The following is a 27,484-nucleotide window of genomic DNA, read 5'->3' as shown; positions in this document are numbered from 1 at the left end:
GATCTGGGAAGTAGGTTGCTGTGGACCTGTACCTAGAGGCTCTATCAAGCCTTGGCCACCTCTATTTCCTCACCCCCATTTTCTGTCTATCAGATGCTTCCCATCAACCCCATGATCCCTCTCCTGTGATGTCCTTTTCAAGCACATAGTGCCCTCTGAGATCATAAGGCAAAGTGGAACCTTCCTTCTTAAGTTGCTTATGTCAGAAAACCTGGCCACAGTGATGATGACCTAGCAAACAGAGGGATCCCTGTGCTGGGACTTTCATAATCAAATGTTAAGTATGGGCAAAAGAGGCCCCTTGGATGAAGGGTAAGGATAAGGCCCTCAGCATAGAAACAGAGTGGTCATCAGCCCCATGGTTCCAGTCTCGGCCTGAGGAACAGCTTAAGGCAAGTCCATCCGTGAGAATTTCACCTCTGAAGCATGGGCTTCTCTTTTGTGCTTTCTCAGGATGGCCCCAGATATGTGTATGTTCCACACAGTCACTAAGGAAAACTGTCAACCACACAACTGGAACCATGCCCTGTTTCTGACCCATAGCTTGCCTCTTCAGGTCCTCAGTCCAACATGAGGCTGTTCCCACCGATATGGGGCAGTGACCTCTCCTTCCTTGATTTCCTGAAACCCAAGAGATGCTGACATGATGGACCAATGAACAGTGTGAAACTCACCAAGTCTGGCCTCCCAGCTCATGTCATCCACTCTCCCAGCTCGTCACACCATCAGACACACAGGACTGCCATTAGGATGCCAATTGTACCTTGTTTGCCTGAACTTTTAGTTCATGGGTTTGCAAATGCTCAAAGGTACAAGGCTCCTGCTCCAAGTCTATTGCTTGGGTGGTCCTGAGTTACTCCTTGCACATCAGTTGTCCTTACCACATTTTCAGAGTCTGTCTCTTCCCCACAGGGAAGCTAGATGCCCTGTTCCTAAGCTGTGACCATTGGCTCATTGCTGGCATTCTCCTGGGGCTGTGCTCCTAAACCTTCCTAACGCTGCAACCCTTTAATACAGTTCCTCAGGTTGTGCTGACCCCCCCACCGCCCACTTATTTTCATGGCTACTTCATCACTGTAAGTTTAAAACTGTTATGGATTGGAATGTAAGTATTTTTGGAGTTAGAGGGTTGCCAAAGGGGTCACGACCCACAGGTTGAGAACTGCTGTGCTAGCCTATGATCCTTTCCATAGGGCAATGGCCTGGTGTTATTTTCCATGTGTGATATCTGACACAGAGTAACAAGTATCTGCCTCATACATTGAACATGACTAAACACATGCATAAGAGGTGGTATGGTAAGGTGGGACCCTGACAGCATAGCCCTAGCCTGGGCAGCTTTAGCCAGACCAGAGACAGGGACACTCACGTATTCCACTTCTTTGGATGGATCACCCAGGCTGCCATTGGTGGTTGGGGCAGTGGTCTCTGTGCCCTCTGGCTTTTCCTGTGTCTTGTTTTCTTCCTTGGGCAAGCCTCCCTGCCCTGGGAGGGCCACCTCACCCACCCCAAGGGCCTCGCTCTTGTAGTGCTTGACGAACTCCTCCATAGCTTTCAGCTCATTCTCCACAAGTCCACGGCATCGAGAGGGGTCCTGGTCATAGATAGGGAGCTGATGCATGAGCTGGCGTCGGCGGTAGAGGGCACCCTCAGTGCCTGTCACAGGCTGCCTCTCCTTGGGGATGAGTTCCATGTACTGCAGGCCCTAGAGGGGGATGGAGTGGAAGAGACTATGTCAGGTGACTGTTGCTCATGGTCATAGAAGCTGACACAATCTACTTAGAACAAAAAACTGTGGATCTTCCACTCTTAGCAGTGACTGAAGCATACATGCATGTTCCTTGTCCCCTTCCCTCTATTTCTTCCTGTGATGTGAGTGTGTGTGTGTGTGAGTGTGTGTGTGTGTGTGTGTGTTGAGTATTTACCTTCTTCTTCTAACTCAACCAGTAAAGTTTCTGGATTTAGCCCACTTAGACTGAGATCCTGATCCTAGGCATGCTAGCTGTGAAACTACAGCTGCCTTTACCCCTCTGTCTGTATATGTTTCTCTGATGCAAAAAATGTGCACCATGCAAGCCCTACAGGCTCTGGAATTCGGGAATAGGCTTCCAAGGCCTACTGAATTTTCCTTTCCTCTCACTTTCCTATCTGTGCCCTTTCTCCTATACTTAGCAGCCATGTTTGTTAACTGACCCAGTGTGTGTGTGAAGCTTTTGGAAAAGTCCCTAAAACATAGATTCCCAAGCACAAGTCCCCGGTTCATCAGAGCAGTTGTGACACCCAAGAATCTGCTTTCTGGGGATAAATCTCAGTCACTGAGGCAGAGAGTTGGTCTAAACCCTTATGCTACTGCTATTGTCTGACTATGGAATGTCTCCCAGGGCTCATGTGTCCAAAAACTGTGTTCTTTGCTGGTGGTGTTATTCTAGGGTGCTGTAAAAGCTTTGGGAGGTGCATGACTGAGGGGGCATGCCTCGGGATTTATAACCTACTCCCAGTTCCAGCATTCACTCCCCCTGTTTCCTGCTCTACTGAGATGTGAGCAATCACTGGTCATATGCTCCCGGTGCCAAGGCCACGAGCTGCTCCTGCCACCGTGGCTTCCCACGGCGATGCGCTGGCTCTACCCTTTCAAAATGGAAGCCAAAATAAGCCCTTTTTCTCAAGCTGTTTCTGCCATGTGTTTTGTTACAGCAGCACGGGGAAATGGACTAAGATAACGACTTTTCAAGGAGACACTAGCACGAAACAAATGTATGAGATAAATCAGCTGGGACTCTAAGTATCTAGCAGGGAAACTGAATCGAGGCAAGTTCCTGGTGCTTTGAGAGTTTGAAAACTCAGGAATGTTCCGGGAAGAAGTGCGTGACTATTGGTAACACCTTAGAGGGACTTGCATGAGTCTTTCCTTGCCTAAGGCATAGCTACAGATTCTCATTTTTGGTTTTCACCAAAATGAGGCTCATTTTAGATTCAAAGGCTTTGCGGCGCGGATATTGTTCCCTTCCAAATGGAACATTTTCACTTCATTTACCTCACGGGCAATACTCCTGATTAAAAGAAAAATAAATCTGGTTTTAAATTGCTTTTCTTAGAAGAGTATAATGAGATCATTATGAGAATATGGTATTTTATGGTTTATTAATTTTAAAATACATGTCAGCACCTCTAAGTGTAGAATCCATAGGGTCTCAGTCAATAGCACCCCTTGTCTATGTGACTGGCAATTGTCTGAATGTTAACGTGTCCACAGAGAAATAGTGCTTCCTTCATAGCCAAAGATCTTCTGCTTAGTGGGTCCCAGGGATGGGAGGCTAGGGGGTGAGAAAGGTCAAGGTCACAGTAAGAGAAACTGAGAGACAAGCTGGTTATTCTGGCTGACTTCTTTCCACCTCTGCCTTGTCCCTCATGACCAGCTTGCCTGGCTCCCACTGTCCATCCTCTGTGAACCCAGCTGGCCTCAATCTCGAAACTTGGAACTAGAATCACTTGGAATTAGGGGAAGTAACATGTAAACTCCTACTGAAAATCACAGTGAGCAGCTTAAGCTACTGTCTGATATTAGTGAGCAGAAGTGCCACAATGTGAGTGCTGGCTGTCCCTAAAGAGTCACTTGTTAATGGGTTGGTTTCCTGCTGGGTGCTCCTTGGTGGGCACTTGAAAGAGGTGGAGTGTAATGGGGCTTATAGGTCAATTTGGAACAAGCCTTTGAAGGGGTAGAGAGAAACCCTGGCCCTTTCTTGCTTCCTTGTTGTGAAGGGAGAAGCTTTCCTCATGTCCCTACACAGACCCACATCATCCAGAACCAGGAGCCCAAACACCCTTTCCTCCTTATAAGTTGATTATCTTGTGAATTTGGGAAGCTGACCAATACGGGAGAAGAATCTGGGCTGAGTATGTTGCAGGCCTGGTAGTCACTGGGTTTTTAGTAAGTAAATTCTAAAACAAGAATCACGTGCCTACCTTCAGATAGATTGACATCTGACTGTGGGTACCTATTTGTTGGCTGTGTCCGAGATTCCAGGAACCACCTCCACCTCCCATCTCAGTCTTTGCTGGCATAAAAATGCTCCTAGTACCCTTGGTCAACTCCAGGTATATTTGTTTGCACATGTTCAGTTGCTTTTCAAGTACTTTCCCAGAAACAAAAGGTGGCCAGAGTCCTGGGATGATGGGGGGCAGCCTCAGCAAATAACCCATCTCCCCAAGTGCCTGATCCTGTGAATTTCAATTCGGTCATCTATTAGGTGCAGGGCAGGTTTCATGACCAGTAGGAGAGGACCCAGGCAGCCTTGTCTCCATACTCACAACAGAGAGTGAGAAGTTGCTGGTTGGCTCCAGCTAACAGCTTAAAGAGAGTCAAGGGGGACAAAGGACCCTACCTAGCCAAGGAGGCCAAGACCCACTAGCCAGCACTGGAATAAACACCACATCGCTGGTGCCCCATCTGAGAAGGGATTCTTCCCGACCCTGTATTAGAGGGCAGCAAGTATAGTGGCTTTTTAATTTTAGTTATTGAGAAATAACAAGTGGATTATGGCATGACTGTTAACCAAGGCATTTCTCAAGAACTGCCAATCGAGTGTTCTGCTCTGCATCTCTCAGGGATATCTCAGGTGGAGAGATTCTAGAATCCATGAACATCAGCTATGCTGAGAGTCAAGGGACCAGCAAAGGACTATTTCCTAGGTTTTTCAGTAGAACCTACTTGAGTCAGGGCATGCAGCCCCCAGCCCAAGGCATTTCTTTCCTGACATTTCTCTTGCTATTAGCTAAGAACAATAAAGGAGGGTTTTTTTGTTTTGTTTTGTTATTGTTTTTTTGTTTTTTTTGTTTTTTTTGTCATGTCAATCACATGTCACCTGCAGGTGACAGTTCCCAGAGTACTGTATTTAGTAGAATGCTGAGGTGTGCTGGGCTCAGTTGGGAGGCAGATCACTGCTGATATCAGTGGTCACATTGGGGGTGAGGACAGATCATGAGGCATGAGACTCACATGTGGGCTCCCCCTTAAAATGGGCTGTGACACACTCATCCACAGAGTGGCTGTGACATGGAGGGAGTGGCAGACACTCAGAAGACATACATTCAGACTGCTCAGTAGATGCTGGCTTCCTCTTCCTGCTTTTTCTCTCTCCTTTCCAAACTAGTGACCAAAGCCCATTCAGCCTTTTTTCCCTTTGTGGAAGCCTGCTTTCAAATAGGCTAAGTCTCTTGTTTGCCTTCTCTTCCATTTACCAGCCCTAATGACCTGGCTAGAATTGGGGTTGAAGCAACCTAGGTTTTGACAGGGGTAGGCATGGAGGTCTGAGATCAAGGCTTGGCTCCACCTAAATCAAGTTAGCTGGGCATCTGGCTAATTGCAGGCTCTCTCTGAGACTGTTTCCCTATAACAGTGTGTGTCTAAGACATAGGGACATCACACAAGGCTGTGGTTGAAATACTCTTAGTTTGGTGATCAGTGTGCAGTAATACTAAATACAAAGGCATAAGGGCAAGCGGATGGGCACCAGCTTGGAAGGCTGGTAGAGTTCTCTAGCTCTCGTTCTGGTAGGGAAGGGTGATGGACAGCAAGATTCTGTCCCACTTCCAAAATTCAATCAGGCCAGACCTGATTGAAAGCAGAATGAAACAGAGAGGGGAGTAGTGAGTCAAAAGAGTGTTGACCTGTGCCAAAACTGAGACCAGCCAGCTGCAGAGCAGACAGGGGGGTCTTTGTAGCCAGGAGGTTTTACAAAGCAGCATTCATCATGGCCCTTCGATGGCTGCCCCTGATTAGATGGGGAGCAAATCCGGGGCTTTCACCAGCTGCTTCCTGATACCCTCAGCCAGTTCTTTATGACTTGATGGCTTGTGTCCCACTGACTTGTGAGTACCACTTGTTGGCTTGCACAACCTAGGTGCTGAGGGCAGAGGGGATGTCTGAATCCCATGGCATGCCCTGGCTCTGTCACTGCACAGATGCCACTCTGGCCAGCCATCAGCCCCTGCTTCACCTGGACAACTTGCAGAAGCCACTCTCTGCTTCTTGGTGTGTAAAGGAATCTGGGTGAAGTTCCTGGATACTTAAGAGTTGATCTTTCATCTAAGATCAACAGCCCTCTGTGTCTGAAGAGAAAGGACTCTTCCTCTGTTTCCCCATAGGCTTGTTGAGGAATCCTGATGATTTTATATGGAAATGAGCATCTTGCAGAGAAAAAAAGAACATTCAGAGAACCATGACAAATATCCCTAGCTCAGAAGCAAAGAGCCTAAAAACCCCAGTGAATGCCCCCATTCTAGAACCAGAAAGCCCTCAAGAGTATCTATGACTACCTCGATCCATTCTGTAGGTGAGAAAAACTGAGGTCTAGAATCTCTGTGCTTCATCATTACCTGAGCCAGGAGTAGAGCTGAAAGTACAGCCATTCCTACCTTGTCCCTGAATTTCTGAAATCCGTGTCGCAGCTCATACTTAAGAGGGAAGAAAAATAATCGCTCAAGTAGAAGAAGATAGTCTTACCAGTTTCTGGGTGACTCCTGGGGGAGCCCACTCGTAGGTAATAGTGTCAAAGGTGGGGTCTTTGCCGGTGGCAATGGGGTTGGTCATGATCATGCGGTTCCTCTTATAGATGCGGATGCCGTCCCCGCCTTTCACCCTGGCGGTGAGAGTGGCGTACTTGGAGTCCATCAGCAGGCGCCCAATTTTCCGATCATCGTCCAGGTCAGAGCTTAGGCAGTGCTCCTCCTGGCTGCATTTACAAGACTTGCATATTTTCCTGGGGGAACAGTGGAAGCAAGTGAGACCATCCTCCAGAGAAGATGTGCTTCAGCTCTAACAGTGGCATCTACTGTCTTGAAATCAAGCACCAAATTTCACTTTGTTAACCTGGACAGACTGGCAATGGAGGGACAAGGTCTTTAGGACAGGGAATGGCATCGAGGCAGCACCCCTGTCTTTTTCTGTCTAGCTTTGGGGAATTCAGGATGCAAATATCACCTGAGAAGGATGTGTCCCCTGTTGGTTGTAAACAAGAAGCTGCAGTGTCGTCCTGATGGTTATCATGTTAAATGTTAATTGATTTAAAATGTGTTTGGATTGTGGCCTGAACCTGGCCCCTGACTTACTTTTTACAAATAAAGTTTTATTGAAATGCAGCCATGCTTTGTTGTTGTTGTTGTTGTTGTTGTTGTTGTGGATCCTTGGTTGCGTTGGGGCTGGAACTGCACAGTTGAGGACTTGCAACAGAGGCCCTCTGACCTGCAAAACCTAAAATATTTATTGCTTGGCCCTTTACAAAAAATGCATGCTAAGTTTTCTGCTCTTAAGAGTCATTAAAATTGTCTCCTAAGATTCATGAGCTGCCTAAGTTCTGGTCAAAATTCTTCAGCATGCCCACTGAAGTGAGATCGGGTGGGAAGTTTTTCAGATTTGTGGACAGAAGCCAGGGGAAGGGAGTGAACTGAGTAAAACCTTTTTGGGGGTAGGGGGTAGGGGAGGGGGGAGAGGGGAGAGAGGAGAGGGGAGAGGGGAGATTGATGTCCAGGGAGGGTGGCTCTGACAGGGGCCCAGGAGGAAAAGATACATTCTGGGGAAATTTCAAGTTCACTTGAAAGCCCCGATGCCTCTCTCTCTGACAATTAATAAAAGAAAGTGTTTGGCTGTTTTGTGTCATGCTGTTAAGGTTTAGGAACTCTAGAGAGTTCCATGGTGTGAGAAGAAAAGTGTTCTCCCCTCCCTTCAAAGGCCTGTCACCAAGGTTTGCTGTGCAGTGTCTTAGACACCCCAGTGCATGCAATTTAAGAGATTTTAAAAGAAAGTGAGTAACGTTAAGACCGACTGCAGAGATGATGATGAAGCATCCTGAAAGAGCCCTGCTTGTTTTTACACCAGGCTGTCAGAAGTATGGTTACATTGTCTTACATCCATGGTCCCTTGAGCCCGATCATGTTCCTCAGTGGGTGGTTAGCAATGTTGACAGTTTTCATTATTATTGTTAGGATGATTGATGCCTCTGTCATCCAGTGGGTAGAAGCATGGGATGTGGACAAAAACATCCAGCCTCCCTAAGTGAAGGATCATCAGGCCCCACATTTCAATAGTGCTCTTTTGGTTTGTGTGTGTGTGGCAGGGTGGGGCTTGAAAAGTGCATCACATTTGATGAGGAGGTTCAACTGGAACCTTCAAGGAGCTCACAATTAGCATGGCAGAAGGAGAGGGAACTTTAACATGAAGCAACAGAAGGTTGAACTGCAATAGAATTATATGGGCTACGGCATGCTTCTGCTAGCCCTAACTCACTCCCAAATGCGAGTAGGTCAGACACAGATGAGAGAGCCTGGAGTTCTGTGGTCTGAAGTCTGGAGAACATTGAGGTAAGGTAGGCTAAAATAAGCCCTACTTTTGTTTCGTTTCAGGCTGCGTCTTGTGTGGCTTGATGGGCAGAATGTTATCTGGGGTGCTTACATCTTGGAGTTCAAGTTTGGTAGGCTGCCATGGGGAAGAGGATTTATCCCAGCACCACAGGAGAGAAAAACCTTAAGGGCATTGCAGTCTGTACTTGAGAAGTCGATTCTTTTTGGTCTCAAAGAAAGGAGTCTCCTGTAATGTATAAGTGGGCATCTCATTCATTCTGAGAGGCAGGCTACAAGGTTGGTGATGGACTGTGATAATCGTTTTTTACTTGAAAGATGACAACAGCAGACTCAGACAGAAAAGCCTAGTATGTTGGGACACTGGAGAGGCCTGGCTATAAGCCCTTTCTGATCCATTTGACCGTCTGATCTCCTTATACCCCACAGGTGACACTGGATGTGGAGGTTGTTCTGGGCTGTTTTGGTTAATGGGGGATCCCAGGATGCTGCCTAAACTGATGGGAGTGCAAACCATTTGAGATGGGGAGATATTAACAAACAGGAGGATGTAATCTTTGAGATCTCTTCAAGCATATTCATGCTCTTACCACTGGGCACACTGCTGCACCACAACAGATGAGGAAGCCACTCTACCATAACTCTTGTCAGGGTCTTGTGTACCCTAACTCACATCGTGAGGGACACATTCACACCCCAAAAGAACCTAAGTGCCATTAAAGTGGCAAATTCTCCTCTCTTTGTGGATAACTGGGAATTGTATCCTGTTCTGTATTAGTTAAGTCTACTAGCTGCAGGCTTTCCCTTCAAACCAGGTTGACTAAAGTTCAGTCATTTAAATATCTGTTGTGATTTGAATATAAACTACCCTTCTTCGGCTCAGCTCATGTGTTTGGACAACTGGCTCCAGCTAATGGTGATGTGTGGAAGATTATAAAACTTTAGGGAGTAGAGCTTTGCTGAAGGAAGAGTGTCACTGGGGGGATGGAAGCCATTGATATTTTATAGATAGTCCCCACTTCCTGATTGCTGTCTCTTCTGGACTGCCGATGCAATACAATGGGCCAGCCTCATGCCCCCACTGTCATGCCTTTCCCACCAAGATGGACTGCATACCTTCTAGAACTGTGAGCCGTGAGCCCCCCCCCCACATTTCTTTTTCTTCTAGAGTTGCTTCTGTTGCTTTACAATTGTAAAAACACAATATTTTCAATTACCTACCATGAAAACTGGGACATGAAGCTGTGTAGAAAGTATACTCCCCACCCCCGTTGAGATGCTGCGACATCACTGTATCAACATAGGTTGGCTTTAAGCTCCTAGTATGACCAAGTGCAAGATGGCATGTTCTAGGTTAGACCTCCAAATACAATATATGCTGCTCAAGAAATTCACTTGGTTTAAAAACCATGGGCACGGTGATAAGAAAACATAAGGCTTAAAACACCACCAAGAGACTTCTGTTCCAAGGAAGCATGAGGGATGGGGCCAGACTTGTCCTGTCTCCATAAACAACCAGACAAACCAAGCACATACACTACAGGACCCTCTTACGGTGCTGAGTAGCAGCAGCCCAAGACTGAGCCTTGCTGAGGGAACCTTTACTCTCTGTCTCAGGTACAGAGACTATCTAGCTGTCCACAGAGAGTTAGAGACCCCTCAATATTGTCTGGGACTCTGATGGAAGGAAGATTAGGACCAGTAGAGCTGACATGATGGCTAAGTTAACTTCCCTCAAGGCCACACAGTCTGCTCAAATGGTTAAACAAGGAATAGGTGAACCTTGCTGCCGGAAGCAAGTGAGGGAGGAAGTTTCTTAGTGGATAAAGGCCTGGGTTGTTTGACTTGCTGGGTCCCTTCCATGTGGAAGAACATGTGTGCTCCTCTGAGGCTGAGGTCTGTCAGGAAATGGAGTCAAGGAATGGGGCAGAGCTTCAAAAGCTCACAACCCACGGTAGTGCAGATATTTAAGAGCTAGAGGCTATGTTTCCTTTAAGCCTAAGGTCACACCATGCCATTTAGTAAATTCATCCCAGTCACTCACTTTACTTGTACATACTTGCAAAAAAGTAAATACTATCTAATGTATAATATTGCTTCACTATTTCAAGATAGAAGCGTTTGCTCATTATAAGTAGGCTGATTTCTTTTGAGATAAGGGCTCATGTATGGCAGATATTTTTCAACTGCAATCTCATAGATCTCAGCATCTTAGGGAACACCTGGGGAATTTTGATCTGTATTAAATGCTCAAGCAATAGTAAGACACTAAGAACAAAAGCTCTTGGTTTACTATTGCATTCTGTGGAGTATATCCTTCCAGTCCGTGGTGGCAGAGGCAGTCACCAGGTTGTGCCCTGCATAGTTCTAGAGCCAATATCCACACTGAGGCTGATGTGAAGATTTCTGGGCCATTATGTTGATTGGCAGCCTCAACATTGTTTCAGAGCCCTCGGTGATAAAAAAGAAAGGCAGATTCAGGAAATCTAGTTGGACCGGGCACTCCTAATGTACATATGTGAATTACAGGTCCTGGTCTTCACGTACTGTGGACAGAATGCCTTTGACTCTGTGTGTGTGTGTGTGTGTGTGTGTGTGTGTGTGTGTGTGAGAGAGAGAGAGAGAGAGAGAGAGAGAGAGAGAGGGAGAGAGAGAGAGACAGAGAGAGACAGAGAGAGACAGAGAGAGACAGAGACAGAGAGAGACAGAGAGACAGAGACAGGGAGACAGAGAGACAGAGAGAGAGAGACAGAGAGGGAGAGAGCATGTGTGCAAAGTCAGAGGACGACTTTTGGTGTCATTTCTCAGGTGCTGTCTTCCTTGCAATTTGAGAGAAGGTCTCTCATTGCTCCAGCAGTTCCAACAAAGGTTATGCTGGAATTTGCCAAGGCTAGCCTGGGTGGTCAGCAAGCCCTAGGGATCCTCCTGTCTCTGTCTCCTCAGAGACACTTGAGTTTGGGGAAAGAAAATCAAGTTCTCATGTTTGCAAGGCAAACACTTTACCAACAGAACTCTCTCCCCAGCTCTACCTTTGATCTCTATTTTAGAACCCACGCCTAAGTTAAAACCCACCCCAGAGAAGCTGCTGAGGTAAGAACAAGGCCACCTTCAGATCAGAGAGGGGACAATCCTTCCCTAAAGGCATCCCCAAATGCATCTTCCCATAGACATCTATTGTGCCTTGTATGTAAAAATCTCTTCTACAGGCTCATGTGTTTGAATCCTTGGTCCCAGCTGGTAGCTGTTTTATATGGTTATAGAAACTTTAAGTGGAGGAGCCTTGCTGGAAGAACCGGGTCCATGGGAGTGGGCCATGGGGTTTTCATAGGCCAGCTCTACTTCCTATCTGGCCTCTGCATCCTGTTCCACTAAGGGATTTGAGGAGTACTAACTGCATCCCTGTTACCCTGGGTCCCCCTCCTTTCCATGCAGATGGTATCTCCTCCAAATGTGAGCCAGAAGAAACCCTTGCTCCCTTAAGTTGCTTCCTGTCAGAGGTTTAGTTATAGGAAAACAAACAAACAAACAAACAAACAAAGAAAAACAAAACAAGGGCATAATTCTTGCTGGACCAGAGAGCATCTACCTTGACATGGTTTATGAAGTGCAAAGTATTTTTCCTTACACTCCTCAAGATCTTTACAGCATCTGCTCATTCCTGGATTAGGACAAGCAGGAAGGTTCATTCTCCAAGTTGCCCTTCCTAGCATGCATCCTACACCGTCTCAGCAAAGAGAACCACCCACAGTTTTGGACAGGACAGTCAAGAAACAAAAGCAGACAGTCTCCTTGACGAAATCCATTACCTCCACGAATGAGGCTCGAAGCCGGAGCACATTCCCTTGCACCGCAGACAAGCCACTCCTCTTGCGGACTGCTGCTGGCCCAAGGACATCTGGAAAAGGAGACAGAGAGAGGGTGTTTTCCTTCACACTGACCTCTGGGAGACTTGGCATAACAGCAAAGGGACTGTGTGGGGGGGGGCTCAAAGGGCTCCTGATCAATATGCTGCCACTCACTGTTTACTGGGAACAGAGAAGAACATCCGGGAATGGGGCCATCGGCGGCAAGTGTTGAAGGGTGGGGCCCTTCCTAATAAAAGCTCAACTGGGGCTCACTGCCAGGCTCCAGGGCTGTCTCCAAATGCCAGAGCTGTCTGGAAAGACTTCTATGAGGGTCCATCTGCTCTTCTCCACACCTTCACTCATTCCTTGACCTATCTATCACTAGAACGGAATCTTCCAGAGTGCCTCTTCTCCCTCATCGCCTTCTGATTTATCGGTAGGATGTGACTGGACCAACACTACGAGCACATGCAAAGGAACAGGCTCCCAGACATTTATGACTCCGAGAGAGACTTAAATATTTTGCTCATGTACCAAAAACAATCTCTCAAGCATTTGAAATTTCCTTTGGAGGCAGGGCAACCCACAGGGCTGGTTTTGTTGCTGCTGTTGCTGCTGTGGTTATCTCCAGCCGTTCTCACGGGGTTCTCGAACCGGCAACCTTACACACAAGTACACAAGAAATTAAAGAATCTCAAAGTCCGATCCTGACTCCTTTTCATTAGACTGCCCTGTAACAGAATTCCCAGAAATGTCTTACATTAGAATTGGAGAGGTGGTGGGTCAGTGATGGATCTGCAGGTTGAGAAACGTAACCTTGCTTTCTCCTGGGGAAGGGAAGACTTCACAGAGGTGTGTACTGTCTCCTCAGAAGCAGGCCTAACCCTGCTAGAAATGTAAAGGAATAAGCCCCTCATTTTAACAAAGGCACGGATGATGCCACAGCATTTAATTAATGTCTACTCTGTGCCATGCATGGGGCTTTAGCATTAGCTCTGAGTGTCTAAAGGATACACAAGCCAGGGGCCGTAGAGAGGGCAGCTCATACATTTCACAACTGCTGAGTAACAAACAGCAAGGGTGGGGCCGGGGAGCCAGACTGCAAGTCTAGCTATGCTCACTGCTATGATTTGGACATGAATGTTAGAAGTATGGAAGAAGGTGTCTGTTAATAAACCCTTACGGGAGGACCAAGTAGGTCACCTGGGGATGTAGACTGTGCAGACTGAATAGACAGAAAGTGGAGAGAAAGAGAGCCCTGGCAGTGGGAAGAGCAAATGGTAGAATAGATTCTGTGGTGTGGTAATCCGAGTGTGCTCTGGGGACATTTCTGGCTTACTCTGGTGTGTGTGTGTGTGTGTGTGTGTGTGTGTGTGTGTGTGTGTGTGTGTNGTGTGTGTGTGTGTGTGTGTGTGTGTGTGTGTGTGTGTGTGTGTGTGTATGTGTCTATGTATGTGAATTTCAGAGGACCAGGATGGGTATTGTCTCACCTCGGGCATAATCCACATTGTTTGTTTGAAAAGATCTTACCCTGTCCTGAAGTAACAAAGCAAGCTGAGTTGTCTGACTAGTGAGCCCAGAGTATCTGCCTGTTTCTACCTCTCCAGCTCTCGGTGTTACCATAAATTATATATATATCACCACACTGGCTTTTGTTTATGTGGGGTCTGGGGATAAAACTCAGGCTCTAATGCTTGTAAGGTAAGAATTTTAGTGACTTTTCTATAGTCCTCTGTTTGGTGTGGTTTTAAAAGGTATGCAAGTGTTGCTAGGGGGACCTGGTGTAGCTTGTGAGTGAACCTACCCTCATTGCCAGTGTTAGGTCAGCACAGTGATTCCCTCACAATGTCTTTCTCATGCAGCCAAATCTCCCTGCAGTGATGGCTAGCTCCACACGCCTCACCTGGTGACAACTGTTAACAGTACATTTACAAACCTGCTTTCTGTTTCAGATGCACAGGAGGGGACAGTCTAGTGGCAGGTGTTCAGAGGAAAGGGTGTTTATCTTTGCGTCTGATTAGTACTAGAATCATGTTATCCCCTCCCTCACCGAGGTGGGTCTTACCATGTGATCTAGTCTGGCCCCAGACCTGAGATCCTCCTGCCTTAGCCCCTCCAGGGTTAAGATTACAGATCGCTCTGCTAATTGTGAGAACTGAGATAGCTCAGAGCACTAACCACCTCTCTAATTTGGGGGCCATGCTCCGTAGAGAGGGCTTTGGTCCATAAAGCTGTTGTCCTGAATCTGTTCTGGCATGCAGCTCCTCCCCTCCTTGAATTATACCAGTTAAAATACAGCAATCTTTCCACACTTAATATTTGAGTGATTCCAAGTTTACTTAATTGGAGAATAAGGCTTTATTGTTGGAGTATGTCAGGTATCCCCAGAGGCCTGGAAACAAGGCATCCTCGAGGAAGCATTTTGTAAGTGGCCCAGCAGGCCTGAGCAGAAGCGATCTTCTAATGAGGGGGCGATTTAACCTTCCTTCCAGAAGGGGATTAGTTTTAAGGACTGATCTGGAGTTGAGCTTCAGTGTGACTGCTGGCTCCTGTTTGGTTGAGAAACAGTGATGTAAGACAGAGTTGTTCTTCAGCGTGTCAGCCTGTGATGTGGGGACCAGCCTCACTGTGCTGGGTCTGGCATTTATCAGTTCTGTGTGTGTGTGGTTGGATGCAAGCCGTTAGGTTCCTGCTTTGTAAAACTAGAAAACCACCTGGGTGGGGCTGCCTGGCTTGTGTTCCCCGAAGTACTCAATTGTGAGATGTTACAGAGATGTTAGTATAGCAGCAGGCTGGAAGTGAGGATTCCATGACAAAGTACAAACGGCAGGCCGGATGTGCAAAGGCTTCTGACCTTTAAGGTGCCAGCTTGTGCTAGATACAAGAGAGTAGGGGAGTGGTCTCTATTTCAGGGAGAAAGGCCCTTGGTGAGGGGTCAGGCTGGACTGAGTTTTAATAACACTTTAGTCTCTCTTAATGTACAGGGCCAGTGTCTGGGCTTGTCACATCCCTCTCTTCCCGACTCACGGGGATAATAAAAACCTAACCTGCCTCACAGAGTTGCTAAGAAGGTTGATGGAGAAGCTACGTGGAAAGGATTTAGCAGACAATTATTATCAGACAATTATTATGCACCGAGTATTTGCTATTGTCATTAGATCCTGTGAAAGACAGTTTGAAAGACCTTGAATTAGTCATTCTTTCAATGTCTTCTGGGGAACCCTTTTAGGAAAGGCACACCTTGTGTTTTTTTACTTTCTTCCTTATCTATTTGTTGCCTCTCTGATTAGATTTAAAGGTAAAAAACCAAGTAAACAAAATAAAATAAAACCTAAGGCCAGTGCATGCTCCGTGCTTGGCGACTCACTCACTAAGCAAGGCTGATTCTAGCCTTTGTCCTTGAGAAACTCTTGGTTTCGTTTGGTTTTCTATTAACTACATTTGCTTGTGGACCATCTCAGACATGTATAATAAATATACTGGGATTACTCTCGCTGCCTAGCCTCTCTCATTTCTCCTCCAAATAAGTCAAACCACCCCCCCCTCCTTCCCTATAAATCTGTCTCTCACATTACATCATTTCATTTTGTGACCTACTGAGTTTCAACCAGAGTTTACTTGTGTAACCATGGTTTGGAGTTGTCCATTGAAGCCCAGTTGGTAGACAACAGAAAACAGCGACACAGTACTTCCTAGACTCTATCAGCAGCTGCTAGCTGAGAAAGAGGGTCAGGGCTCTATGAGCCCCTCTTCAATCCATAGCTGACCACAGCCAGGCTAGTCTTATGCAGGCTCAGTGTAGGTACTGCTATGTCAGACCTGATAAACTCTTTCAGCAAAGCTTAAAGGTTTCTTCCTAACCAAGAAAGGCCACTATATTTAGGCAAGTGATGATGGAGGGGCTCTATCCTTGGGCTACATCATCATAGTCCTATAGGTATAGGAAGCAGAAATTAACTTCCAGCCTGTTAAGTGGGACAGTCTTCATAATTAAAGAAGTTCTTAGAAAAGAAAAATAAATGGCTTTGCATGAAAGAGTTACAGTTAGAGAGTCAGGCCATGCATGCGACTAGTTTCCTGGCTGATTCTCCAACATAATAAACAGTCACTTGTTCAGAGCCTGTCACTCACTGGAGCCAGGCAGACTCAAGCATCTTCAACACAGAGAAAATGATGACCTTGTTGACTGAGGAGTGGGGAGGAGAATTAGCCAGAAGCAGAGCTCCAAACAAGATCCTCTGGTTTATAAACAGTACACTTCTCTGATGCAGATGCTGTTGAGGGATGGCACCGTGTCTCCCAGCCTCTCCCAGCAGCTGAGAATAGAAGCTTAAGGGAACCATTACTCTCAAAACGGTTTCTTAGAATGCAGTGTCTAATCTGTTGTTTTCTTTGGATTGGAAGAAAATGCATTTGGACAAAAGGTGTGGTAGGATGGGGTACATGTAATGTAACTGAATCGTTCATTGCTTGAAAGGTCAGTCTGGTAGTTACTGATGGTGTAGGGAGCAAGAGACAGCCTAGGGACTTTAGTCTCTTTTAAGCATTTGCTTTCTTGGTGAACTCCTAGGGGAACTATCTCTCTTGTTCTCTCTCAGTGTCTCTCTGTTTCACTGTCTTTCTGTCTCTGTTTCTGTGTGTACGCATGCATGTGTGTATGCATGTGTGTGCATGTGTGTGTGCGTGTGTGTGTGTGTGCGTGCGTGTGTGTGCATGTGTGTGTGTGTGTGTGTGTGTGTGTGTGTGTGTGTGTGCATGTGGAGGCCAGACGTTGATATTGAGTACTTTGCTCTATTGCTCTCCACCCTATTCCCTGAGACATGTCTATCACTGAAGCAGTAGTTCATTAATTCAGCTAGGCTGTCTGGTTATTGATTTCTGGGGAGCCGCCTCTTCTCACCCTTGCCCCAGGGTTACCACTCTCCACTCTCTGGCTTTTATGCAAGGGCTGATGATGCAAACTTAGGCTCTCATGCTTGGCACCATCTCCCCCACTCACCAGGAACTGTCTCAGCGACAAAACGTCACCAAGAACAATATAGGGTTGAGAAGACTAGGAATTTAAAGGGAAGACTGTAGTGTGGAGTTCAGGATGAATGTGGAAATCAGAAAAGAGGTATCCTGCTCACTCTCTTTCTTCTTTGGGATTCGTGTAAAATAAAAACAAAGTTGCTTGTAAAATGAGATGCACATGTACCATTGTTTAAAATATTATTGAAATTTTGGAAATATGGCATAAAGATGGCTGGTAGATTCTTTCATATTGCTATATAATGGCAGGAAGACACTGGGTATTGGCTCTCCTGCCTCCTGTATCATTCAGAGACAGCTATTTCACTAACTGCTAATACTTAGTGACCCTGTATGCTGTCTTTCAGGTCTTGGTCTTGGGAGACATAAATAACATTTCTGTTTTTGAAACTTTCACCACTAAGATTATAATTTATTGCCTTAGAAGGCATCAACACATCAACTAGTTTTCTATGATTGGCATCCTCATTGTGCTAACATTAAATTACCTACAAAGACTTGGTACTTTAAAGGGTTCTGATCTGGTCCCAATATTTTACAGTTTCTCTCATTTATGAGTAGGAAAATCTCTTGATCACATGACAGTCATGGTCTTAGCATTTGACAGTGGTCTGTTAGTGCTAGCACATGCCCTGTGACTATCCTGGACGCTTCCTAAGGTAATATCTTCCAAATGGATGTTGGGTTCTATCTGAATGGGACTTGTACCGAAAGTCCTATAAACATAGGTGATTGAGGATGGCTGGTTAACCTATTAGGTTACTTCAATCAAATTCACAGGGATTCTATCAGTGAACAGGGAGTGAGGATGGAGGAAAGTGGATCAGGGTGAAATTATGAGACTGTCCAGAAAGAGCCAGTATTACATTCTGGAAAAAAAAAACCAATCCTAAAACTATCCCACTACTATAAATATCCCGATAATAATAGCTTTATGGTCCACCAAGTGACTTCACTTCCTTAGTCATTCTTTCTGTTAACAATTAGGGTCAACCTTTGAGGACTGTTATTATTTCTGGTTAACAGATGAAGAACAACTTGCCCATTCAGAATGGCCTGGAATATAGCCCTCTAGAGGAAGAAGGGGCTTCTAAATCTACCCCCACGTGATGCTGTGTTTTCCCCAATGATCATGGATGTAGCTTACATTTATTGAGCACACCATTATTCCAGGCAAATATCTAGCATTTACATACTCTGAGAGTTCATGTAAGAATTCTGCCAACCCTATCAAAGAGATGGTTTTTATTGCTTTCATTTCTAGAGGTCAATACTGAGGTCCAGACAAGGTGAGCTTCTTCTTGAAGATCCAAGAGTATAAGTGACTGAACCATGATGATGTACCAGGTAGGTTTTGTTTCACGTGTACTTTTAGCCAATCTGCTATGGAGCATCCATCAAAAATACTGTACTTTATACCTCAGCTTGCATCCCTTATCTTGTCTAATCTCTATAATGATGCCAGGAGGAAGATGCTTTCCATTTTGTCCATGAGAAAACAAATCCATAAAACCAACCTTACTTCCTGGGACATGGTTCATAATTGGATTATAAGAATCCAGATCTAACTCTCTACCATATCAGAAGTCTCCATACTCCAGGCAGCTTCAACTGCAAGTGTCCTTGATTCTGGGAATCTTGGTTTAAAAGGAGGCAACGCACCTCTCTTTGATCATGAGGTCCTAGGAAGGTTTGAGTAATGAGCAATAGGATAGGATTCAAGTCCAGTTTCCTTGACCTCAGGATATCTACCACCTGCTCATGTTTTGATCAGTAAACCAAAAGATGTTCAAGGTAACATATAGACTTCAAGAACAGAAGGGAAGGTAACAGAGGAAATGGATCAAAACCATGGATCACATATATTCTGCTCTTTTCTAGAAACCGGGAAAAACTCCAGGTTGTTAATACTTAGTATAGCATGGAGCTGGAGCTTGATATTGGACCCAAATGGTGGAGAGGTGAAAACCTTCTTCCTTAACCAAGATGGAAGCGATTTTTGGCTTTACTTCCAGCTCTTAGGCTCCTAGGAGGTTGATGGGGTTCATTTCACAAATTTAAATATATCCATTTCTGTTTCCGTTTACTGTTGCCACTCAAATACTTTTTCTAGTCACCTGGGCCTCTAGAAATCCTCAATGTATATTCTAAGCTCCCCCCCCCCCATATTTATATAACCCCCAGAGACCTTCAAGCTCACAACTGCTTTGGCTAGAGGTTTTAACAGCAGTTTTAATAAGTAGTGTTATTCTTCATTACTTGTGCACATTATAGCCATGGATTCAACCAACCATGGGTAAAAAAATATTGGATAGAGGGCTTCATGAGATGGCTCAGTGGTTAAGATACAGCCTTCTCTTCCAAAGGTTCAGTTCCCAGAATCTACATGGAGGCTCACAATCATCTGTAACTTTAGTTCTAAGGGATCTGAAGCCCTTCCTGGCCTCTAAGGGTACTGTGCACAGATGGGGCATAGGCACACATAAAGGCAAAAGACCTATATACATAATAAGTAACCATGGTACTGAGAGAGGGGAGATCTGTTGGATCCCAGGAGGCTTTTTCTCTGTCCAGGCAAGTCAAATGGTAAGCTCTAGGTTTAGTGAGAGACCCTAATCTCAAAAACTAAGGTAGAGAGTGATAGAGAAAGACAAGTTGGTGCACCCATGCTCCCATCCCTATACACACATGCCTAAAACACACACGCACACACACACACACACACACACACACACACACACACACACACACACACACANACACACACACACACACACACACACACACACACACACACATGCATTTGTGTGCACCCATATTTCTGAGCTGGAGATTCAGTTTACAGAAAGTCCTGAGTCCTGTTGTTGCACATGCTGAAAAACTTGGCACTCAAGAGGTAGGAGCAGGATAATTAGAAGTTCAATGTTATTCTGAGGCACAAAAGGACTTTGAGGCCAACCTGTACTGGATACTTTGTCTCAAAAATAACAAAGTAATATTTGGGATGCAAGAATTTACCCACAGTATGAGAAACACCATCTGACTCTGAACAACTGTAGCTGGTTCATAGGATAATTTCAACACATACAAGCCAATTGAAAAAGAGGGAAAACAGGCTTTACCCAGAAGCCCAAGTCAGGCCTGGCCACCACCAGCTTTGTCATCCACCAGTTGTGATCCTAATCTGTTACTTCAAATAAGATTTTAATAAACAACACAAAGTTTTCCACCCATAGAATTCTAAGCACTAGATCAACAGAGCTAATCTCAGTTTGTTTAGTCTGTGAAGTTTCAGCCTCACTATACAGTTCTGTGAAAGGATATCAGGATTGAAGGCACTTATTCTCATCCATGCTTTTGTTGATGAGAACTCAAAATCCTCCCAATGTGGAGACCATAGGAACCCATGCTCACACACCAGGGAGGAGAGAGGGCAAGAGGAGAAGGAGGAAGGGAGAAGTAGGAAGGGAGAGAGGGAGGGAAGGAAAAAGGGAGGGGAGGAAGAGAGGGCTAAAGGGAGGAAGGGGAGACAGAGAAAAACACACAGAAATAGTGAGAGAGGGGGAGAGGGAGAAAGGGACAGAGGGAGAAAGGGAGAGAGGACGAGAGAGGGAGATAAAGAGAGATGCAAAGAAGGGCCAGAATGCCTGTTATGTGTCCCATAATAACAACAAAGTCTTTGACACTGTCAATAAAGACTCAGCACAGTTCTAGTAGGTACAATGTTCAGTCATTTCTATGGTTGTCTCCCTGTCATGGTGGAGAACTTTGGTCAGATAGCCAGTCAAATACGGGGAAGGAAACAGAAATTTCTATGCATCCCCTTACCTACTGTCTTCTTCTGAGACGGTTATTTTAAGGCCTGTTGTCTGGTGGAACCCTCTAGAATACACACTGTACTCAGTCCATATTTGGGAAAACAGGGTGATTTTGGCCATGGCCTAAATCTTTCTTTTGGGGAATTCTCAGAACCTGGGGCTGTGAGTGAGAAACAAAGCAGAAGATGAACCGAGAGCAGCTGTTCTTGATTTGAGAGCAGAAAAGGTAAGATAGAGAGAATTCATTTTGCAATGCATTAGGTTAAAAACAATCCAGATGCAAACAAACACTGTCATGCATGCTGGTCTGTCCCCACATCCCTAGGTACCCTCCCTTGGTGTGCTTCTACTGGGGCACAGGAGGTCTTCCTGAGGAAGAACTGAGCAGTTCTTCAGGAAAGAGCAACTCCATGCTTACACTATAAGCAGTGTGCTGTGATGGCTTCATCATCATCATCATCATCATCATCATCATCATCATCTGGGGCAGCGGCAGCGGTGGCTGCTGCTGCTGCTGCTGCTACTACTACTACTACTAGTACTGCTACTTTGGGTCTTGTACTTTGGAGGTAACTTACTTTTTCAATGGTTGGGACATGAAGTCTATACCTTTGTCAAGATCCCTGAAGTTCTTATGTAGAAGAATGAGAGACGCCTTCTTAACCAGACCATTTCCCCCCAAATGTTATACTTCTTAAGAAAATAATAGAAAGCTGTGGTTCCCCATGCAGCTTGCAGACATGGAGCTCATATGAGCCCAGGTGTGTCATCTCCTTCTAGATGGGCCTCTTATCCTCTTCTGCCTAGAGCTAGGGAGGTGTGGAGGCCACCATTAACCCCAGGAAGGACAGGGCTCTCAGTCAGTGTCAGCCTGGAGAGGAGGCAGCTAGCCAGCAGCATTCCAGGGAAAAGGAAGGGCTGTGGTTTCCTTGTGTCTGGTTAGGAGGACAATTACTGTGTTTGGCACTTCAACTTGCAAGCTAGGTCCCTGCCAGGGAAGGTGTGAGCATCCTGAGATGACAGCTGTCAGACTTCCTGAAAACGTTCCTTTCAGGGAAGGGCAGATCATGTACCGTGAGTGACACGGAGCTGAGTTTCAGCCTCACTGAGATAGAACCAGCACATAGAAATTGTGTGTACATCTTCTAATAATGTCTACCTCCCCACACAACCTCTGGGATATGATAAATTGAGTGCTTGCTTAACCAAGGTAGAAAGTTGTATATTAATTTTCCTTTCTTTCCACTCTTTTTAATAATTTCACTATTACTATTAGAAGGGGGAAATGATAAGACCTTCACCCAAGGTTTGGCACTTCTTACAAAGTCCTGGGATGAGAGACATTAAGAAAGAAGAAATGTTCCAGACAGACAAGTCCTCTCTCTTAAGCCTTCTTGAAAGAAGAAGGGCTCTTCTCTAAGAGCCCTTGAAAGCACACGACCTGTATGTGGTCATCAAAAGTCCCCTGTGTCTTCTGAAGGTTGGGAGATTGGGGTCACATTGACAAAAGCATTAGAACAAGGTACAAAGTCCCAACTACAGTACTGAGAGATTGGTTGCTGAGCGACCAGCTTTGTGGGACAGTACATGGAAAAATCTAGGAACTCAGTGGTCCAAACCCTGGACACAGATAGTTTTGTTTAACTTTCTATTGGCAGGGTGCAAACTATGGAGATGGAGGGAGAAAGAAAGCCAGCCTCCGTGACTGCCAGCGGCTTGCTGATAGCCCATGTTTACACACTGCAGTATCCAAAGAAGGTCTAAAAATCTTATTCCTGAGATACCCCCATTGGATTGATGGGATAAAGGTTTTTAAGGCTGAACTCAGATTTTCCTTTGGCCTCAGTTGCCTTTGAACTAGCTATCCATGCTGCCTAGGCTAATATGAAAAGAGAGATGTACAAAGCAGAGAGGGTCCTCTCATTGGCCCCACCCTCATCCTGTGTCTAGAGCAGTGGTTCTCAACCTTCCTAATGCTGCAACCCATGAATACAGTTCCTCCTCAATACAGTTGTGGTGACCCACAGCCATAAAATTATTTTTGTTGCTACATCATAACTGTGGTTTTGCTATTGTTATGAATTGTAATGTAACTATCTAATATGCAGATAGTCTTAGGTGAGCCCTATGAAAGGGTCCTTCAACCACCAATAGGATTGCAACCCACAGGCTGAGAACCACGGCTCTGGGGGGTTTGAGCATATGTTTGTATGGAGCTTGCAAAGCTAAAGCAGCCCAGGTTAGACTCAAACTCCGTGCATAGTGGATGACTTTGAGTTTGCCTTGCCTCGCCTCCTGAGCGCTGGGACTATACCACCTCTCCTGAGCAATGCAGTACAGGGAATTGAACGCAGGGCTTTCTGAATGCCAGGCAAACACTTTACCAACTGAACTGCTACACCCCTATCCCCAAATTCCCCAGAGGACTTTTTTTTTTTTTTTAGGACAAGATTTTATACTATAGCCAGCCTGGTCTAGTCTGTAGCCAGGCTAGCCTGGAATTTGTATTAATCTTCCTGTCTCAGGTGTCTCTGGAACTCCAAGATGCTGTCATCTTGGAGGTGTGAGCTACTTGGGAGTTGATTGCTGTTTGGGGAAGTGCTGGGGATTTGAATCCAGAGCCTCACGTAAGCTAGACAAGCCCTCTACCAGGGAACTGCAACCCTAATATATACCATGGCATTTTCTAATGGCTCTTTGTAGAAACTACCCATTCCCACAGGGTGAGCACTGACTATAGGGGGGGGGGGACTTGTGGAGACGGAAGCTAATTTGACACTTTTGATCAATGCCCAAGTGCTTCCTCCTCCAATGCAGCCCTTTCCTAGGAGTTGCTTTCTTCCTTCCTTGTGACCTATCGCTTTAGGGCAAATAGAGCACAGCTATATAACCCTTGCTATAAACCAGAAGTTATCTGACTCCCTTGAGACTCTTATCCAAGTAGCTTGGGGGATGTGAAGATAAGAAAATATAAGATCCTTTTATGGGATCCCTTCCTCCCCCGCACCCACACTTCCTAAATGAGAACAAGCTGCTGGTGTTCCTGGGTCTGATGTCTTCAGGTTACGCATGGAGTCTAATTCATTTCACGGGTCTTAGAGTTCATCTCTTCATAAACTTTGTTTCCAGTGTAAACTATAGTTTTAAAGTAATACCTGCTCATTATACCTTCCTGTTTGGTGAAACACTTGTGAATTCAGTACTGTGCTATCTTATGAATGTAATTCGATAAGAATATAATTGTGTGTGTGTGTGTTTTCTCATTTTCAGAGCAACACGCTTTGATTTGGCATTAGCTTAGGAAAAAGGGAGCTGGAGAAAATCAAACAGGAAGGTTTTAAATCTTGTCTGTCTGAATCTTAATATCTTGAAAGGAAACATGCTGTCTACATGTGTTTTGTGGCCCAGTTAGTAAAAGTCCGCAGGCTTCACTATGCAAATGCCTCCTGCAAGGAATCTCGAGCTCAAATTGTAGGTTAGCTCATTGACAATAAAAGCACATGCAGACATGCCTGTGAGCACACACACACACACACACACACACACACACACACACACANANANAGAGAGAGAGAGAGAGAGAGAGAGAGAGAGAGAGAGAGAGAGAGAGAACAGATGCTTAAACGGACATCAATGCCTCATTGACAAAATAACAGTGTTTCAGTATGCTGCCTTTAGTGAGGTGTTTTTCTGGTTTCAAAGGGCGTCCTTCTCATAAATGGCTCCTCTTCTCTGTTCTGACATTTAAAAAAATGAACATTAAATACAACTCTTTGAGCCCAAACATTTCTTCCTTCCCTTGATTGCCCCACTGCATAATGACCTAGTTGTACACTACGTAGAGTTGGCTTCTGTATGTGAGACAGCCATAGCTCAGAGGACCATAAGGAGTTAATAGCTCAATTTTTTTTTCTAAGCCAAGTTTTATAAAACAGAAATTAGACCTGGGCATGGTGGCTCATGCCTATAATCCTGCACTGAGAAGGCACAGGCAGATGGATCTATGCGAGTCTGAGGCCAGCCTGGTCTACATCAGGAGGGGGCCATCTATGTTTCAAACAAACAAAAGCTAAAGAGAGGGCTTAGGAGGTAAAATCTTTTATCACACAAATGTTCTAACCTGTGTTAGATTCTTGGAATCCCTGATGGAAGGAGAAACCGACTCCCAAAAGTCTTCCTCTGCCTCCTACATTTGTACTGGAGCATGTGCATTCCTGTACACACACACACACACACACACACACACACACACACACACACACACACACACATATTCAACACAACCACACCTGCATGTACACATCCACCAACATACCACACACACACACACTAATAGTGATAAATAAAAATAAGTAAAAAATAAAAACAGAGAAAAAAGCCAACATCCCAAACAACCAAATAACAAACATTAGGTGTCCAGTCACTAGCAAATAACTTACTGTGGAGGCCTCACCTTTGAAACTCACTAGAAATGACTCAAGTGACAAACCAACACTATAGTTATAGAGCCCAAGGTAGTTTGCAGAAAATGTCATGTACAACTCTTATGTGCTCTTGGAGAACTTGACTTTCACTTCTTAAGAGTACCCACCACGGTGGGGCTAACTTCCTACCCACCGTGATGATCTTTGGCAATGCTTCCTGCTAGACTGCACGTTCTAAGAGGGCAGACTTCCTGGAGTTTGTTCAGTTTTCTATAGCCACTCCCCAGTCTACAGCCTTGTACGTGGTAGCTCCTTAAAACAACACTGGTTTAGATAGCTCTTTTGTTTGATAGCACTCTCAGTTTTTGCCTTCTTCCTATTCTTCTTGGCATCCAAAGCTAATAGATGAAGATGGTCCTTGACTGTGGTTTTAGACAGTCCCCTTGAGTCCTGCTGAGCTGTCCCTTCTCCTCTCAGATTCCACCAACAGCCTTTCTCTCCTACTGGACTCTACTAAGTGGTTTTGTCTCTCCCTTGTAGCTTTTACTTTTAACCTCCTCAGCTGCTGGATTCCGAGTGTGGACAAATGGAACTGTCCCTTATCTTCTTTGGAACCCCATCCACATTTATGGTGTCTCCATTTGTCTAGCTACCTAGGTCTAGTGCCAAATCCCATCCACCTACTCGAGGCCAGTCAACTTGGAAAGAACTGCTGTCCTTGTTTCAGAGTTGGAAATTTCCTTACAGAATGGTCCATTCTACCCCATGCCATTGCTTGCATGCTCATACTCAGGCCTTAGAGATGCTGCCTGGACAGGAAGGCTCATTCTTTTGCTGTCTTCTAATAAGTGACTCATGGGAGAGGGAAGAGCAGAGCACATTTCTGTAGTGAGACTCTGTTCCAGGCTTTTCCATGAAATAGAATATATACAAGTACCGGAAAATTGTGAAACCCCAGGCCAATCCATGGGTTTGTTAAGCTGTGCAGACTTTCCCTGGCATTGCTGGTCTTGGCGCATCACTTTGGAATATCTCTTTATCCATTCTTGCTGTCAGTTGCTCACAGGGTGCTGGAGAAGTTTTGTACATGTTGGGGCTTATGGCATTGAACATAAACCCTGGACACTATGCATGCCACCTATGTAACTCTGGCAAGCACTTGCTGATCCTTTCAGTCTCAGATTTTTCCATTTTAATTATACTTTCATATTTTTGGACACAGGATCTCATATATCACAGACTGGCTCTGTAGCTGCAGGTGACCCTGGACTTCAGGCCCTCTTCACCTTCTGGATGCTGGGATTACAGGCCTGCACCACCATATTATGCTATATTATATGTTTTGTGTAATAGTGTTGAGAATAAAACCTAGGACCATCCATACATGACAGTCATGGAACTCTACTACTGAGCTAATCCCCAGTTCTTTTCATCTTTAAAAGTGAATTATAGTCTTTATCAGCTCTATGGGGTTGATGTTAAGAATTACACATGATAATACATGTAAGATGTTTTGGAAAACACAAAGTGTTCTGGAGATCAGGAAGAAATCAAACATCAGCTGCTTACAGAACCCTGTCTTCCTTCTTTGTGGACTTTGTATTCTACATACCATCTGTGTGACTATCTACTTATTTATAGTTACACAAATCACTTTTTGAAAACTTGTTTCATGAAAAATAACTTTACCCATGAAGTGTATTTAAAATAGAAAGCAGCCATAGACACAGCAAATGGGAGCTGGAGAGCAGGTTCAGTGGCGAAGAGCACTGCCTACTCTTCTAGACGACCTGAGTTTGGTTCCTAGAACCTACATGGTGGCTTGCAAACGTCTGTACCTCTACTTCTTGGGAACCCAACTCTCTTTCCTGGCCCTCGGTGGGTACCAAACATGTACTGGCATTCAGATGTGCAGGTAGACGAACTACTCATATACACAAACATTTAAAAATAGATATAGATAAATCTTTTAATAATACAGTAAATAATGAAACAGCTATGTTAAGTTCTGATT

The 27,484-nt window shown here is 45.1% G+C and overlaps 1 protein-coding gene across 2 annotated transcripts in view; it reads right to left on the bottom strand.

Moving 5' to 3' along the window:
- Positions 1–27,484, bottom strand: part of Lmcd1 (LIM and cysteine rich domains 1) — a 56,547-nt gene that overhangs the window by 13,069 nt on the left and 15,994 nt on the right. For both annotated transcript variants that reach the window (XM_021165072.1, XM_029478999.1), the window contains exons 2-4: positions 12,159–12,247; positions 6,503–6,758; positions 1,370–1,705 (exon numbers count right to left, since the gene is read on the bottom strand). In XM_021165072.1, the coding sequence (XP_021020731.1) occupies positions 1,370–1,705; positions 6,503–6,758; positions 12,159–12,247 (681 nt within the window). The remainder of the gene's footprint in view (positions 1–1,369; positions 1,706–6,502; positions 6,759–12,158; positions 12,248–27,484) is intronic.

The sequence above is a fragment of the Mus caroli genome, chromosome 6, assembly GCF_900094665.2.
Source record: "Mus caroli chromosome 6, CAROLI_EIJ_v1.1, whole genome shotgun sequence".
Lineage (NCBI taxonomy): Eukaryota > Metazoa > Chordata > Mammalia > Rodentia > Muridae > Mus > Mus caroli.
The sequence above is the reverse complement of the archived record's forward strand: the minus strand, read 5'-3'. Positions and strand labels throughout refer to the sequence as shown.